The 16,695-nt window shown below is 47.9% G+C and overlaps 1 protein-coding gene across 1 annotated transcript; it reads right to left on the bottom strand.

Annotated features, from left to right (window-relative positions):
* Positions 1-662: 662 nt before the first annotated feature.
* GFRA3 (GDNF family receptor alpha 3) lies at positions 663-13,469 on the bottom strand. The gene is made up of 8 exons (XM_054036943.1): positions 13,297-13,469; positions 8,232-8,504; positions 7,270-7,362; positions 5,279-5,624; positions 5,088-5,197; positions 3,431-3,565; positions 2,169-2,299; positions 663-1,853 (listed from the first exon to the last, which is right to left on the bottom strand). Exons 1-8 carry the CDS (start codon positions 13,337-13,339, stop codon positions 1,716-1,718), a joined length of 1,269 nt encoding a protein of 422 aa, XP_053892918.1. The 5' UTR covers positions 13,340-13,469; the 3' UTR covers positions 663-1,715.
* Positions 13,470-16,695: the final 3,226 nt, after the last annotated feature.

Genomic DNA, 16,695 nt, shown 5'->3' with positions numbered 1-16,695 from the left:
GTGACCTTCTCCAATGTGTGGAAATTAGGTGCAGCCCCTCTGCTGGGCAGTGTGGTGTCCCTGCTTCTTGCAGCAGCAGGAAGAAAGTAATGCCTCAGTGAGTGGGCACAGAGAAGACTGGGATTCAAAGTGGAAATATTACCATTACTGAAGGACCGTTCAGAGGTGCAGTGGAGAGACATAATTTGTGCATCCTGACAGGGCCGCCTGGGGGGGGGGCAAGTGGGGCAGTTTGCCCCAGCCCCGCAGGGGCCTCCATGAGAATATAGTATTCTATAGTATTGCAACTTTTTTTTATGGAAGGGGCTCCCAAAATTGCTTTGCCTCAGGCCCCCTGAATCCTGAGCGGCCCTGCATCCAGAGATGAGGGATGCTGTGGTACTCAGGCATCTGGCAAGTGACACAACACAAGATTCCCTTCCTGAGGGACAGGAAGGAATGGAACACAGGGATCAGTAGAAACATCTGACAGCTGCACATCCATTCCAGGAGCATAACATTTGCCCAGCTTCATTGTTTCTTCCAAAGCCACACACCACCTGTGTGCAGAGGAGCTGCTCCGAGTTGGTCTGCCAGCTCTCCTGAAAACATAAGCTTCTCTGATAAGGCAGTTCTTTCATACAATTGATTGTGGACTATTAACCTGCACTCAGAAATCAATATTCACTTGAACACCACATTTTTACAGGCCACTGCAGCGCAACAGAATAGCAGTTACACAACACACATGTTTACACCCAGAATAAATAGGTCATAAAATGGAACCTGACAGAGAGGAGGGAGACTGTGGAGGGGGCAAAGGGTATGTGAAGGGACACTAGGTCACTGCAGCTGTCTGAGGTCTCTGCACTGCAAATCAGCACAGTATGTCCCTAGGGAGCTGTGCTGGGTACAGCTGAACAAGCCTGCATGCTTTCTCCTAGAAGTCCTAGAAAAGCATGGCCTAGCCAGGCAGTGTCATGGAATGCTGGACAAGGTTTAATGGGACTGAGTGAAGAAATCGAGCTGAAATCCAAGGCTACATCTCTTGCTAGCACTAAGAGTGGAAGATATGGATGGCTGAAAGGGACAAGAAACAAGAGCAGAGGCCAGAGCCCAGCTTCTTTGCTTTGGCTTTGGGGCGGTTTTCTTTTACAGGCTTAAAATAATGGATTTGAAAAATGATCAAAAGGATCCTGACCAGAACCCAGAGCTGGTATTTACAGAGTGTCTGGGTCAGTTTGCCCTGCTCTGCTCTCAGGATACCATAGAGGTAGGTCTCTGCCCCCTGGGGCACCAGTCTGGTGCTTTCTGCTCTAGAGGAAAAGCACCAATTGGCCAGGTGGAGGAGTGCTGCAGGTACCTGCAGGAGCCTCTCCTTCTCCTTCATTCAAAAGGCAAACGCTGTTTGGACAGAATTTTGACTAGCTTTGTGTTTACAAACAAACAAAATAGTGCCCTAAAGTCTCCCAGCGGGCTACTCTTCCTCTTGCAGTGCTAGGAGGGGGGGAGAAGATAGTGTTGGACAACCAACCCCTGCAGTTCTAACTGCCGAAGGAGCTGAGTGAAATGACTCACTCCTAGGAGAAGGATGCAGGCCTTCCTGTTCTGGGGTGAGACTATTCAGTTCCTCTTCTCTGGAGGCCTTCAGTTCCCGAAGGGTGAGTTAGTAGGTCAATATCTGGGTGCAGAGTGAGGAGAATTATGTGGAAGGGACAAATGCCTGTTGTGTCAAGTTAAGGTGGGCTGAGCAGGAGCAACAATAGCAGCAGGGCCATTGGGGGCCAGGAAACCCCAGCTCCAGAATACACAGAGGAGGCCATGGGCATGCTGTTGTATTCAGAGATGTCTGGCCATGTCTTTGTCTCGGTGACCTGGGAAGGGAAAGGGAGAAATTAATTCAAATTGGATCGAGTTCACTCCGGCCCCTGGCTGCAGGATCTCCCATTCTGAGATTAGCACTGAGGATTTGGGAACCTACCATGCCAAGTAACATGGCTCTCGCCCCTACACACTGGCTCCTCTGCTAACCTCTGGGACAGAGCAACTAGAATAGTGATGGGGAGAGGCTCTGATACATGCACAGCTCCCTCCTTCAGGTGCCCAGAGCTGCTTGTTTCTCTGATGCTAGTTACTTTCTCTATGCCACTTTACCGGCTGCTTTGTGAAGGTAGAAAAGGAATTCATACCTGGCACATTTCTGAAGCAAGGGAAGTGTTGGTGCTGTCCCCCTGGAAGCTCAGGGAAGGCATGTAAAACAATCCTTCCTGCCCCTCCAGAGTTGCCTGGCTCAGATGCATCTGAGACTGAATTGTATTTTCTGCAGGTAGAAGTCAAACAAACATCTAAGAAGGTGCTTTCCTCATTCGCTCCCCTTGGAACATAGCCCTCCCCCGACAGGCTATGTTGGGGCTTGTAAGGGTGATTTTGCTTTGGGGAGTGTAAATACTGTATGCAGTGGCATATTACTGGGGGGGTGTATGTGTGGTTGGATAAAGTACCACAGAACAGATGCAGGGACCAATCTCACATGGTATCTGGGGTGCAGTGGATTGGTCTGAATGGGGTTTTTCCACCTCTACTTTCTGTCCTCCTCTGGGGGTGTGTCTGTGTCTGAGGTGGGCCGTGTGAGTGGCCTGAGCTGTTCTAATGGTGGGAGATTTCTCTATATCGTAGCTTAGCTCAGTGCTCGAGCTCAGCTTTGCATAGATGAGGCCACGAGTTCAATACATAGAAAATACATTAATATTAAACAATTATATAGTGATGCTGGTTTCTTTATTTGATGCCCTTTGGAAGCTTTTACAGTCAGAAAATATTTAAATCTTAATAAAGCCCATTGCTGGGATGCCAGAGATGGATAAAGGGAATAGGGGCTCTGGACACAGCTACCACTCACAGCTGGGTTTCACCCAATCTCAGCCAGCAGGATCTGAGAGCTACTGCTGAGCTGCTGGCCCAGTGATATGGTCCGTGCCAAGCTGTGATGGGTCAATTTACTATTTATTTTTTGAGCACCCAGGACTGTACTAAGTGTCTCACAGAGACACCTGGAATCCCAGGCTCTGTCCAGCAAATGAGGGTCAGAGGTAAGGGAAGGTGAGGAAGGACAAGATGATGGCAGTGAGATCATGTGGTTATTCAGTAAGCCATGGATATAGTGTGATGCTGGTTTTCTCTCTTAACCTCTCCTACCCCCTCACTTATTATAGGTGAGACTGCAGAAGTGAGTCTCTGGGAGGGGCTGAATGTGGCTAGAGAAATGACTTTGTGAACAGATCTGGGGTTAAGGTGTAATGTGGAAGAAAGTTCAGAGATGCCTGTAAGAGCAGAGAAAGGGAGTATCTAGGCTGATGCTAGTGGTGGAATAGAGAGGGTAGGGAAATGCCAAGAGGTTTGAACTTAATTATGCTGAATCTGTGTCCCAAGTTGCTTGTTGTATAGCACTTACTGAGGAATTTGTTGCTAACGAACATGCTGCGTATCTGGTCACACTCCTCCTGCTGGTTGCCACTGTTCTCGCAGGTACACCATAGCGAAACCTTCGTGCTGGAGTTACCAACATAGTTTGGTGTCATGGCTGTACCTGTCCCCAGTCCCCAAGACATGAGAATCAGGATTTGTTTGTATGAAAGCGTTCAGGTGGGCTGGGAGCAGTAACCCTCTGAGCCAATGAGTAGTACCAGCTACTGCCTCTGACCAGGGCATCACACCATGGCCTTCACACTCGTTCTCTGTGCCTCTAGAGTCCCCTGGACACGCTGCAGGCTAGGGAGGCCCATTCTCTGGGCAGTTTCTATGTACTGTAGCTAAATGATGTTTGCATGTATTACTTTCAATGCATCACAAATTATCATTAAACATAAATGTGCTGAGGCACATCTGCCCAGGGAGGAGCTGGGGGGCAGGGAGCCCTCTGCGCCGAGGCGCGTGCAGTCTGGGGGGCAGGGAGCTCTCTGCGCTGAGCCGCGTGCTGTCTTGGGTACTTGAGAAGTCGGGTGCAAGAGGGGCCAGGGAGCCTGCTGCACCCCACCCAAGTGGTCCTAACAATGAAGCACACTGATTACTGCCTATGGGAAGAAAGCTGTAAATGAGAAGATGTGCAGCCGAGTGCAGAGACACTTCTGCCCCTCTCCAGAAACAGGAGCACTGACATGTGGCAGTGATAGGCCCTTCTGCCATAACTTCCAGTTACCCCTGCCAACAAACTGATGGCCTACGGGCTGTTCCCAGATAAACGTTGTGCAGCTGCAGCCTGGCTATGCGATACAGTTCAGTGACCAAGTTAATACAATGAAGACTTTACAAACAAACAAGGATAGTCTGGAAATGCAGTTAAAGTGCCCACTCATCCCTGGCCTATACAGCTTCATTGTTAGCAGATTCATGTCTATTACAGCTGTCACAGGGAGTGAACCTTGGGATGCCGTGCCAGTTTGGCCACAACCAGCTGTGACCGGGGACATCTTAAATCCCATGAATTTGGCAGTGTCCCTGTGGCCTCTATGAAGGCTTTTGTTGGATATGTCACCAACAATGTCCCATCAGGGCGCAGGCAGCCAAACCATGAGGGAATACAGGGTTTAAGGTGTCTGCAACCAGGACCCCTGAGAATGGATGTTCATGTGGATAGTAAAAGGATAAAATGGCCAGTGGCTGGAGTGTCAGGAGTGTCGATCTCACACAGGTGGGCAGGACTCTGCTGCTCAGGCATTGCAGGATAAGCACCTTTATAAGAAGCAAGATAGATTTGGTATGTAAATTACGTGTAAGAGACATGGGGGTGATGCTGCTATCTCGTCAATGGAGGGAGAATTGGAGAATATATAGTCTCTGGCCTTGTAGGTGGCATAGGTGTTATGGATGCTAACTGAATTCCTCTTTAGGCTCTGTCTGCACTGGGGAAGGGAAAACACCAACATGGGCCAGGCTCAAGTGTCTTCAATACCATGACCTTAAGCTCAGATAAGATCAGGGCATGGACCTCGCCAGTCCTCAGCTCCATACACCTTCAGGCACACCCTCTTGTCACTCCCCCCATCCCCATGTATGCCTGAGAGCATGCTCCTCATCAAGCCTTCTTATGTCCCCCTTTAGTCACCACTTACCAATCATCCCCATGTAAGCCTTCAGGCACGCAGCATGGTTGTGCTGTGAACAGCCATCTGGGGACATGCCTGCAGGCTGACAGTTCTGTTGAAAATCAGCCAGTCGGGATCTGTAGGAAGAAGAAGAAGAAGAGCATCAGAGTCAGGACTGCTCTTTTCACTGGGCTAATGCCCCTTGCTGACAGACCTACTTGCAGATATGGTCTTTGATACAGGAGTCCAAGAGAAGGAGGCAGTTGGGTTTGATGCTGTCTTGGAAGGAGCACTCAGGGACAATGGTTTTCCGGCGTCGCTCCCCACAGAGCTCATCTTGACATGGACAGAACAGGAGCCTCTTGGTGAAATCCTCAGGGACCTTCTCAAAGAACTGTCGTAGCCTTTTGTGGCACTTACGCTGGTCACAGGTGCCTCCAGACTCTGCCCCGTTGGTGCAGCTGGAGGCATAATATGTGCGCAGATGGACACATTTCTTATTCAGGCTGCAGAAGTGAGTTGCTTTCAGGCAGGCATTTGCGCTGTCCCCTGCTAGATGTGAACCTGAAAAGCCAACAGAAACCCAGGGACAGTAAATCCCAGAGGAGATTTCAGGTGTGAGTAGGAGGAGCTGCAGGCTCCTGCAGCCCCTGGAAGAGGGCAGGCTACCATCCCGTTACACTGCAATTTAGTGATCACTCAGCAGGGATTCATGGGAAAACGGGAAGGGCATCAGGCAAGCTGACTGGGGGGGAGTGTTCGTGCTTCACAGGCTCACACCTATGTCTGTTATGGCTCACTCGCTGCCTTATGGAGCAGGAGGAGTTACTCCCCTTCCTCTGATTGCTGGGGAACAGTGTCTGAGAACAGCATTTAAACCTGGTTCTGGGCCCAGTGAACAGTTTTCAAACATTTGTCCTGCTAGTGAAGAGGACAGTGATAAGAGGAAAAGATTATGTCTAAGGTTATGTAAAGTGGTGGTGAACTCCAGCTGAACATAAAGGTCTATGAAAAGAGTTCAGGGCTTTGTTGGCAACAATGACAAAAAAGTTATTGATGTATCTTTCATGAGATTGATTCAATTCCATTATTTGAACAAATAAAAAGAATTGCTCAATGAAATAAAGCCATATCCTGACACACACTCCTTTTGAGGACAGCAACGAAAGATATGTATGATGTAAAGAGCAGTAAACTGAATGGCACATATGTTGGTTTCTGCCACTGACATTCTAGCAGTTGACTGGAAAAAATTGTGAAACACCATAAGTAACATACATTGTAAAATTATCCCCCTATTCATAAATATTCCTAATTGTTCTTAGTTAAGTTTACAAACTAGAAGGCAACTCAGGGAACACTAGACATAAGAGTGGCCATACTGGGTTCATCTAGCCCAGTATCCTATCTTCCAATAGTGGCCAACGCCAGGTTTCCCAGAGGGAATGAACAGAACAGGGAGTCAAGTGATCCATCCCATCGCCCATTCCCAGCTTCTGGTTAACAGAGGCTAGGGACACCATCCCTGCCCATCCTGGCTAATAGATCCATCAATGGCTATCCTCCATGATATGGGCAAGCCATAGGAGGTACTAAATCAGAGGTGGGTGCTTTTTTAGTAATGTATCTTTTCTTGTTAGTTGGGATGTCTTATAGAGAAATTGAGGTGCAGAAAATATCAAAGCATAGGGAAGATTTTTTTCTGTTTGGTAATGCTTTTTGGAATAAGTGGATATTGTCCAATGAAGAGGGAATCTCACCTGTATATTAACTAAACTTTTGATTTTTCTAAACAAGCTAAATGAAAATAAAAATAATGGAGAAAATGCCAATATTTATTGTATCTTAATAGTTTAAAAAAAATCTGGATTAGTTACAAAATGGAAATTGTTAGACTTGTTTCCTTGTTGGGCTTTCCTTGATGCATTTCACTCTTCTGACTCTCTCCCTTTAATCTTTCCCAACCAGTTACCTTTTGGATAGCTTCACTTACATGCAGTGCGATCTACGGATCCACCCCACTCTCTGGCATGCTGACACCAAAAGCTCCACCTGTCCATCTCAGGTCCTCTGGAGCCAATATTCCACTGACCAGTTTTAATGGGGGTATTACCTCAAAATATTTTTCCTCTTAATAATCTTCAGCCCAGTAAGTGGCCCCTGAGAAAGGAAGAAAAAGGGGGAAATGTGTACCTGTCATGATCCCTACCTGAAACCAAAGCTGCCAGCTTGTTGTAGTCAATCTTCCAGGGTTCTTCATTTGCTGGATCCTCATAAGGAGAAGTCTCCAAATTGAAATAACCTAGGCAAGGTGAGACACACATTCAGAGAGAGGTGGGGGGGGGGAACACATTGGAACCAGTTTCTCCTTTTAGAGAGACTTTCATGCACGCACAAAACATATCTGGTTGTACCCACAGGACTGGAGTTCATCCAGAAACGTACTGCTTTACTCAAGAACCAGGCAGAGCCAGCAAGAGCAAACCATGGCCCCAGACCTATCAGAGATACTGGTGTGTTACTAAGCAGCTTTGACATAGGAGTCATTCATTGGCTTCTCTGCGTCCAGGATTAGATCTAGTTTTCATTTGTTCCTTTTCAGTCTCAGCATTCATGAGGATATGTGCACTGTCTCTTTACAATGATAGCAAGGCAGGGGAAAGTTTTAGGCAGAAGCTTTTGACAGTAAAGCAGTGACAGCAGCTTTCAGGATAACATTGTTTTCTCATTTTAATTAATCCCTTGCTCACTGCTGGACAAAAGCAACTTTCTGTTTCTTTAGGTTGCAGCGTAACCTCCCTTCTCACCCCGCCCCTCTCTCTGACCCTCTCTAGTCCTGTTGGTTAGCCTGAGGGTCCAGCCCCAGAATTGTTTCGTGAACATAAACTCACCACCTCATGTCATAAGTTTTAAACCAAATATAAAATCTGTGTCCAAACTTTTTATTCTATTAATTTCTTAAACATGTATTGTAAAGCACCAGTGACTCCTCTTCCCCAGGAGGTGGGAGCCCGTGTGATGTGATTGTCCAGCAACCATCTCCAGGATTGGAGAGTGAGCTGTGGCAGAATTCTCCACTGAACCCCTCTCCTGCCCTTGTTGGGGTGTGTATTCATAGTACATAGGTTTGTGGAATTACTAGATAACGTATAAACAATGATTCCATCTCACCAAGTGTGAAGCTGGAGTGAACAGTCCAGTAGATGCGCAGGCAGTGCTTCTGTCTCCTCATGCGGCGGTGACACTTGCAATGCAGTAAAGGGCTGCTTCTGAGGTCTAGCTTTGCATCCCGGCACCTTGCTCTGGCATCAGGACTCAGCAGGAGGAAACGTGTCTTATCAAGGGAGCAGTTTTCCAGAGCTTGGTAGGTGGCATTGCAGGCAGGGTCCATCAGGCAAATCTTCTCAGCTGCTATGCAGTCTCTTGGCAGAGCAAGGAGGCCTCCTGTTCAAGTAGGAAAACAATGGTAGGGCTTCGTTCATGGAGAGAGACACACAACAATTGTTTCAGTACCATCACTGCAGACTTTCTGTCCTATCTCAGCAAGAACATCTCTGCAAAGGCAGATGTGGGAAAGTTTATTTGATCTGGGTGAGATGGAATCCTCTACCCTTGGTGTAGGACAGGTGGGGAACAAGAGCTCCCTCCCTTTAGAAATGAGAGGAAGGACATCAACAGGAACTCACATTGGTGCAAAGGGATAGCAAGAGATTATATACAAAGCCATTTGCCAGCTTTTTCAAAAAACACTCCTATGGGTGGCTTGCAATCTTCCAAACCTGATCAGGATCCGGGCTGTTCTGTACTTACATGGGACAGGAGATCCCCAAGGAAAACTCAGGTGCTGCAGGGAGTAGTGTGAGGAGTTCTCCTCTCTGAGTCAGCAGTGAGCCCAGTGCCCCAGCATGGTGCTTAGAGTGCTGTGCTTCTGGGAGTGGTGTGTAAGGGGGCTCATCCCCTCTGAGTCTGTGCTATCCCTACTGACACAGCCTGGAACTAGGTATTAAGACCTGCATTTAAAAAGCCATTTGCAGTACAGAACAACAACTATATTGAACCTACGACACTTATGAACAATGCTACATATTCTTATGGTAATAAATGGTACCCTTAATATTAACTAGAGATATATCAGTATATATAAATTTTTTGTATAGGACACTTGTAATATATCTGTCTTCCTATAATGGATGTTAATTGAAATTATTGAATTAACAATGTAGGAATCTTTGAAACTTGGCAACTTTAGGGCTCTTCCACTTAGAGAGGTATTATTTGAAGTCCCTTCCATCTGTTGGTGTTTTTCTTCTGGAGATTTTTGTGCAGGTTGATTAACTGGCACTGTATTTGCCTCCTTCTCAGGGTCACTTGTGGGAATTCATTACACTGTCATTGTCAGTTTCTACTGTAGCTCCTGTGTGAATCTAAGTGGGCCATCTCTTGAGGACAATTGTTCCTTGGTTGTTCTTAGGATACAAGGGTTGTGGCGGTAGAGTTGTCCTTGTACTTCTACCATGTATAGCCTTGGTGCTGCTCTTTGGATACCTGTCCTGGCCCTCCATCTTATCTTTGTCGTTAGGGTGCTGGTTGTACTGTCTCGAGTTCAGGAAGATCTTTGGCACCTCTCATACTATTTGCTGTCACCACTGTTTAATTTGTTCTGTCACCTTTTCCACTGTTGCTGGCTTCAAAAGTTTATTTGCTGTAGGCAGTAGAGTCTGGTTGCATGACATGTGACGCCGTGCTGGACTGCTGCCCATGCCTTCTAATTTTTCTAGTCATGCTGCCCATGAGTCGCTATCATTCTGCTATGCCTTTTTAGTAGTTTCTTGGCAATTGCGACAGCTGATTCTGCTTTGCCATTAGCCTAGCAGTGATGTAGAGAAAATGTGATGTTGTAAGCTCTTAGGTGCAGTGACTGTCTCTCACTATATCTGTGTACCACCATGCCTAGCAGAATGGGGCTTTGATTTTGATTGGGATCTCGAGGTATTACCATAATACAAATGACAAATATGTTCAAAATCTGATGCTGCTGAAAACAATGTAAATTCCCAACAGCCAAACTGGGTTCCAATATCTGTAATAACTTCTGGAAGGTGCAAGAAACCCCACCGTAGGCAGATGTGGGGATAATCTGACTCCTATTTCCTAACAGCTAGACATTGGTATAAACTCTGCAGCATGAGATTTTATATTCCTTCTAATTTTTTTTATATTTTATTAAACTCTGGGTGTTCTTGTTATTCATATCAATGTCCAGTGAAGTGATGTGGGTGACCTTCACTTTTGAGATTCCTTGATTCTTATATATAATTGATGCACAAACAATAATTAATCAAATATTAGGTCAAAAGGACAGGTGTTTTATTCTCTCCCTCATTCCACCTCCTGCTATGTGTTTATGAAATTACAGACTGTTGTGATTATGGTGCCACAAATGCGGCATTCAGTCTTCTCCCCCAGATTATGCTGAAGAAAACAATGGTTTGGGAGCAGGAAACCCTTTCTTTAGTAAACACAAACACAGTTGAGAATTATCCAAAGAGGGACAGAAATCCACAAACAACACATGACAATCAAATGGATTGCATTGTAAGCACCATCAAAAAGTCTTCCCCATATGACAGTGTTGTTGTAGCTGTGTCGGTCCCAGGATATTAGAGAGACAAGGTAGATAATACCTTTTATAGGACCAACTTCTGTTGGTCAGAGAGACAAGCTTTCAAGTTTACAGAGCTCTCATCAGCAGAAGTTGGTCCAATAAAAGATATTATCTCACCCACCCAGAACACCTGCTAGCTATTGGTTTGGCTACCAGCAAAATAGATTGTTTGAGAACATGTGGCACTAGTGGTGATGTTGCAGGTCCCAGTGACTCTTGAAAAGAGGCTGCAGCCACCTCCACCGTCTGTTGTCTCCTCTCAGATCTGCCTCTTCCTCTTGTCTTGGTGGTAGTGGTGGGACTAGGAAGTGTCTCTTTCTCCCAGACCTGGCTCCTCAGGGGCCAGCTTTCAGACCCATGAGGAGTCTTTTTACTTTGAAAAAAGCAACAGAGAGTCCTGTGGCACCTTTAAGACTAACAGATGTATTGGAGCATAAGCTTTCGTGGGTGAATACCTACTTAGTCTATAAGGTGCCACAGGACTCTCTGTTGCTTTTTACAGATCCAGACTAACACGGCTACCCCTCTGATACTTTTTACTTTGACAGGTTTCAGAGTAGCAGCCGTGTTAGTCTGTGTCCGCAAAAAGAACAGGAGTATTTGTGGCACCTTAGAGACTAACAAATTTATTAGAGCATAAGCTTTCGCGCGCTACTGCCCACTTCTTTGGATGCATATAGAATGGAGCATATATTGAGGAGATATATATACACACATACAGAGAGCATGAACAGGTGGGAGTTGTCAGAGTTGGTAAGACAACTCCCACCTGTTCATGCTCTCTGTGTGTGTGTGTATATATATATATATATATATATATATATATATATATATATATATATATATATATATATATATACACACACACCTCAATATATGTTCCACTCTATATGCATCCGAAGAAGTGGGCAGCAGCCCGCGAAAGCTTATGCTCTAATAAATGTGTTAGTCTCTAAGGTGCCACAAGTACTCCTGTTCTTTTTACTTTGAGTAACTCCCATATATTTGTGGGTTATATTTTGGTTCCAGGAACACAACCTTCTGTAAAATTGGTTCTTATGGCAATTATTGGACCCAAGGAAATCCAATGAGTTTGTCTTGGCTGCAAAGAATGAGCCTGGGCAGCTACTTTGGGGCTGTTTGCAGTTTTGGGGCACCTGCTGCTTTGGGGGAATTTATCAGCTGCTTTGCCTCCAATTGAGTTTTCCCCATGAGCTTTAAATGGTTACAAAACATCATTAAACTGGGGCAAAACCTAGAACCTGCTTAGATCACTGGTTGACCCTCTGCTGTAGAAAACGACAAAACATGTAGATAGGTGCCTCCGACCAGGAAAGGGCACGTTAGCAACAACTGGGCGCTAACTCAAGCACACACACACACACACCCCCCGCAGGTCAACTCCCAGAGCAAATGCCGATTGCTTGCTGACGCTTTCCTGCCCTAGCACCCCTTTTGGGTGGCCTGCGAAGGAACCTGTGCCTTCTTGAGAGATGCTAGCTACTCCGTGGGCCCTACGGTAAATAAAAACCACCAGCCTCCTCAGCTGACAGAATAAACCCCCTGCGAATGCAAAGTTCACTTTCGGTGAAGCATCCTATGAACAAACTTCAGCTACCATGGCCTCAAATAAATGGCTTGGCTGCATCGTCCTTATCAGTGCTACAACTTCGCTACAAAAAGGGAATGAATGTCTGGGTTGCTCTGCTGTCCATCGGCCACGAAACACCTGCTCAGAGCGCCTGATAATACAGTCCAGCCTTTCTGCTCTTTGGCACCGAAAACTTCGTCCTGGCGATAACTGCAAGTGACCAGCATGGAGCAGCACATCCCGACCGAAACTCTTAACTGTCGCTTCCGCAAACAGATACAGAGCCTGCCCCACTCTCGGGTTTGGGACCGAATTCACTCCTTTGGCCGAAACCACCGCTCGTGCGAACACGGTTGCGGCGAGTTATGGTGCTTACATGGATCGGGAACCTTAGAGCAGTTCCGCGCCACGGCGCTGGGACACGTTACCGACACCGGGTTCAAACCAGGATAGTTAACCCGGTCTAAAAACTGTCCCTAGACAAGTCGCGAGCCCCGCGGGAGCGTTTCTGGTGCTGGCTTCGGGCAGCGCTGGGACCCCCTCGCCCTTTGCTTATCCGTGCACAACAAAGCGCCTCCGCTTCCAGACCCGGCAGCCCCAACGCGCGCTCCGCTCCCGCGCAGCCGTCCGCGCTCACCCGCGCTCGCTGCGCCGCCCGAGGCTACGCCGAGCCCCTGGGCTGCAAAGCAGCGGGGCGGCCAGGGCCCCTAGGAGCCGGGCCCAGCACAGCCAGGGGCAGGGGCCGGGGGAGAGTCCCTCCCACACCCCGGGCTCCAGGCGGCCAGGAGCCCGCAGGGATCCAGTGCCGGGAGTCCCGGAGCCCGGGCGGGGGAGAGGCAAATCGCAGCCGGAGCCGCTCGGCCCTGCCACGCTCCGCTGCCCGCGGCTCGGCGCTGGCTCCGCGCCGGGAGTCGGTAAGTTCTCGGACCGCCTGTTCCTGTCCCCGCGGAGCCCCAGCCCGGCGAGTCCCCGGCAGTTACCGGCTCGGCAGAGGAGCAGCCCCAGCAGCAGAGGGAGCCGCATGCTGGAGCCGGGCAGGCGCGGAAGGTCCCTCCGGGCGCTCACATGCTCCTCCCGGCCGGGGCTCGGCTCCGCTGGGCAGGCGGCTCCCGGCTCTGCGCTGTCCGAGCGCTGAGCGGGGACTGGGCTGCGCTGCGCTGCGCTCCCCCACTGACTGCAGCCTCCGCCCCCAGCCTCGGCGGGCTCTGCCCCCTCCCCACGCACTGGCCAGCCAGCCCGCCCTCCCCCCAGCCTCCAGCCAGCCCGCCCCCTCCCCACGCACTGGCCAGACAGCCAGTCCTCGCCCCAGCCTCCAGCCAGCCAGCCCTCGCCCCAGCCTCCCTGCTGTGGGGGACCGCACGTGTGCAGCCTTGGCTGGGGCGCTGTTCTGCGCCTGGGATTTTCTACCCGTGTCTGTGGAGCTGCATGTGTCAGGTCTGGCCCGCTGGATGGGCGAGGGGCTCTGAGAGAGAAACCCGGCCCTCAGCAACGTAACGGGCCCAGGAAACAGGTCCAACACCTGTGCCCCGCGCAGCTCCGTGTTCTGCCTCTCACTCAGTACCACACTTCCATCAGCATCTGAAGAAGTGAGGTTCTTACCCACGAAAGCTTATGCTCCCAATACTTCTGTTAGTCTCAAAGGTGCCACAGGACCCTCTGTTGCTTTTTACAGATTCAGACTAACACGGCTACCCCTCTGATACTTCCATCAGATTGGGGATAGGGAAGTGCAGGCGGGCAGGGATGGGTCCCACACCCGGAATGGGTCTGCCCTGCTGGAGAGCACCGCTCACCCAAGTGTGATTAAAGAGAGAGTAAAAAGTCACTGGGGTGAAACAGCCTTTTGGGTCTGGGGGCGGGCGGGCTGAGGGGGGAGTTGTGAGAAGACAAGAACTGGGAATGGGGCTGGTAGTCAAGGTAGTGAAGAGCCCAAGGTACTGCTTGATTCTCACTCTGCTTCCAGCCTATTGGTGGAAATTATTTGTAATAAAGGTAGATTAGGGTCATTGACTAGTCGAGTGCAGCTCTCCGCTCATTTTCTTTCAGACAGGAAATTGCCTGGGTCCAAAGTGCACTAACAGGTAGGAGTGCAACCCATCTGAAAGGACACTGCAGTGACTAGGCACAGCGCCTACCGTAGCTATGGATGTGTTTAAGAAATAATATGTTTTTCAAGGCTTTGTTTGAAGTTTTTAGACATCCTGATCCACGTCTCACTGTCCCCGAACCACGCATTGATCTGCCACTTCACTGATTCTTCCCAACACAACAGCAGTTTAATGCGGATGGTGCAGAAAAAGCAGACAGATACTTTGTCTACACGTCAGACATTTCTGGTTGCTGACACTGACTGTAGCTAAACAGAACTGAACAGGTTTAACTGCACATGTAACCAAGGACACACCAAGTTCAGCATTTGTTCCAGAAAACATAAACTGTCAGTAACAAATAATATTGGTTGCACAGGCAGGGCCAGATAATGTAGCTCCCATTCTGAATGTACAAGGAATTGGTGTAAAAAAGGACAGTTACCTGTTCCGTAACTGGCGTTCTTCGAGATGTGTTGCTCCTGGCTGTTCCACAGTAGGCGAGCACGCACACCTATGTGGAATAGACAGGAGCAATCACTCGAAGAAGAACTGTTGTTTTAGAGTAATATAGGTTTCCTGTTGATTCAGTACAGTATGTATCATTCTTAAATATGTTTCAAGTCAATGGGTTAGTTAATATGTCCAGCAAATAATTGTTTCCCAAAAGTTTAAAAACATTCAATACAATAAATGGTAATATCCAACAAGAAGGTAACCTTTAACCCTGCAAGTGGAAGGACCCTAACTGGCTATTTCACATAACATCATCTTTTGTTTTCCTCTGGAACTCTGTTTTGGCTTGTAAGTACTGGGCTTTACTTCTCTGAATATTCTAAGGCAGGAAGCTCAGTTTTCAGAGTTTCTTCTTCTTCTATGTTCTGGGTTTGGTTTCTTCTTAAAAAAGGGTTTTTCTTAATGTTTTGTTTAATCTAAAACAAAATTAAAATTGTAATATCTTATCTGGCACCAACTCTGAAAGCTTCTTGCCACTGTTGTACATTCTAATGGCAGCGGCCTGACTGGCTAAGGCAGCAACCCTTCAATTTGTAATTTTTATAATATTAAGACATGTACAGTTTTAGGAAGTGGCCTTGTTGCTCCGTCTAGGAGTCATAGAAGAGGTCCATGAGAAATACAGAGCTCGATTCTTTTTGTTATAATAATTGGGCCTATAAATTTACCCTGATTGTGAGCTCAACTGCAAAAGTGAATTACAGTTAATAAAATGTCACAGTAACTGATAACAAGAAATGGTGATGTGAAAAGGTGCAAAAGTGAGACAGATGGACTGAATTAGTCCAGACAAAAAGACCTACTGATGTAACTCAAGGATTGTATTAAGGTTATGCCTGGTAAACAAGAAGAGTGGAACTGGAAATTAATAAACTCAAATTGTGTGTGGTGGAAATAGGCTTAATTCATGGACAAGATGTTGGGCTGTTCCATCCATCGTTTCCCTTTTTAGGTCCTCAAAAATAGACTTTTTTGGGGAAGGCTGGCCAGGGCCGTCCTTAGGATTTAGGGGCCCTACGCAGTATTATTAAACTGGTGCCCCTATGCTCCGCTGAAGGCAGTCCCCAGCTGGTGCCACTGACCCCAGTGTGTCGAGGGGGCACAGCCACCAACCCCGGCCACAGGCCCCAGAAACTCCCCCCATTGCTGTCACACTGGTAGTGGCTTAAGGCAGGCTTCACGCTGTCACATGGGGGCTGCATCTTGCCAGAACCCAGGGCTCTCTTGTGTTGGGGGACTGGGATTCATGAGAGGCACAGTGTATGTGGGCATGAGAGCCAGTCTGTTTGAGAGAGACATTGTGTGTGTGTGTGTGTGTGTTTGTGTGTTAGGGAAGTGTGAGAGACAGTGAGCGCACTTGCACTTTAAGTGTGGAGACTCAACAAATACATGTGACACCTCAGATTCAGGGTGGTAATGCTTGCTTCCATTATTTCATTGCTCCAAGCTCAAGACTGGGTCCTGGCTCTTGACTTTCAGGATACATATTTCCATACTGTCATCCACCAAACCCACAAGAAATACCTCAGATTCACGGTTGGTCCGGTCATTACCAATACAGACGTCTACCCTTTAGACTCTCTACAACACTGCCAGTATTCACTAAGTGCTTGGCAGTAGGACAGATAAGGAAACAGGGACTTTACTTGTACCTGTACCTGGACGACTGGCTGATCAGGGTAAGGCCAGGATGAGACCAAGAGAGTTCTAGACGGAATCTTCTCCCTGTTCTTTCAGCTGGGGCTCCTGGTGAACTATGAAAAATCATCTCTCACC

Source organism: Malaclemys terrapin, chromosome 8 (genome assembly GCF_027887155.1).
Source record: "Malaclemys terrapin pileata isolate rMalTer1 chromosome 8, rMalTer1.hap1, whole genome shotgun sequence".
Taxonomy (NCBI): domain Eukaryota; kingdom Metazoa; phylum Chordata; order Testudines; family Emydidae; genus Malaclemys; species Malaclemys terrapin.
This window is presented reverse-complemented; position numbering and strand designations above follow the sequence as displayed.

What these genes read in the sequence shown, in the direction of transcription:
- GFRA3 (XM_054036943.1), bottom strand. Translation starts at nt 13,339, where the DNA reads ATGCGGCTCCCTCTGCTGCTGGGGCTGCTCCTCTGCCGAGCCG. An exon ending in GCTGCTCCTCTGCCGAGCCG is followed by an intron (nt 8,505 to 13,296) that starts GTAACTGCCGGG and finishes CTACTTGAACAG; the next exon opens with GAGGCCTCCTTGCTCTGCCA. An exon ending in ATCAAAGACCATATCTGCAA is followed by an intron (nt 5,198 to 5,278) that starts GTAGGTCTGTCA and finishes TTCTTCCTACAG; the next exon opens with ATCCCGACTGGCTGATTTTC.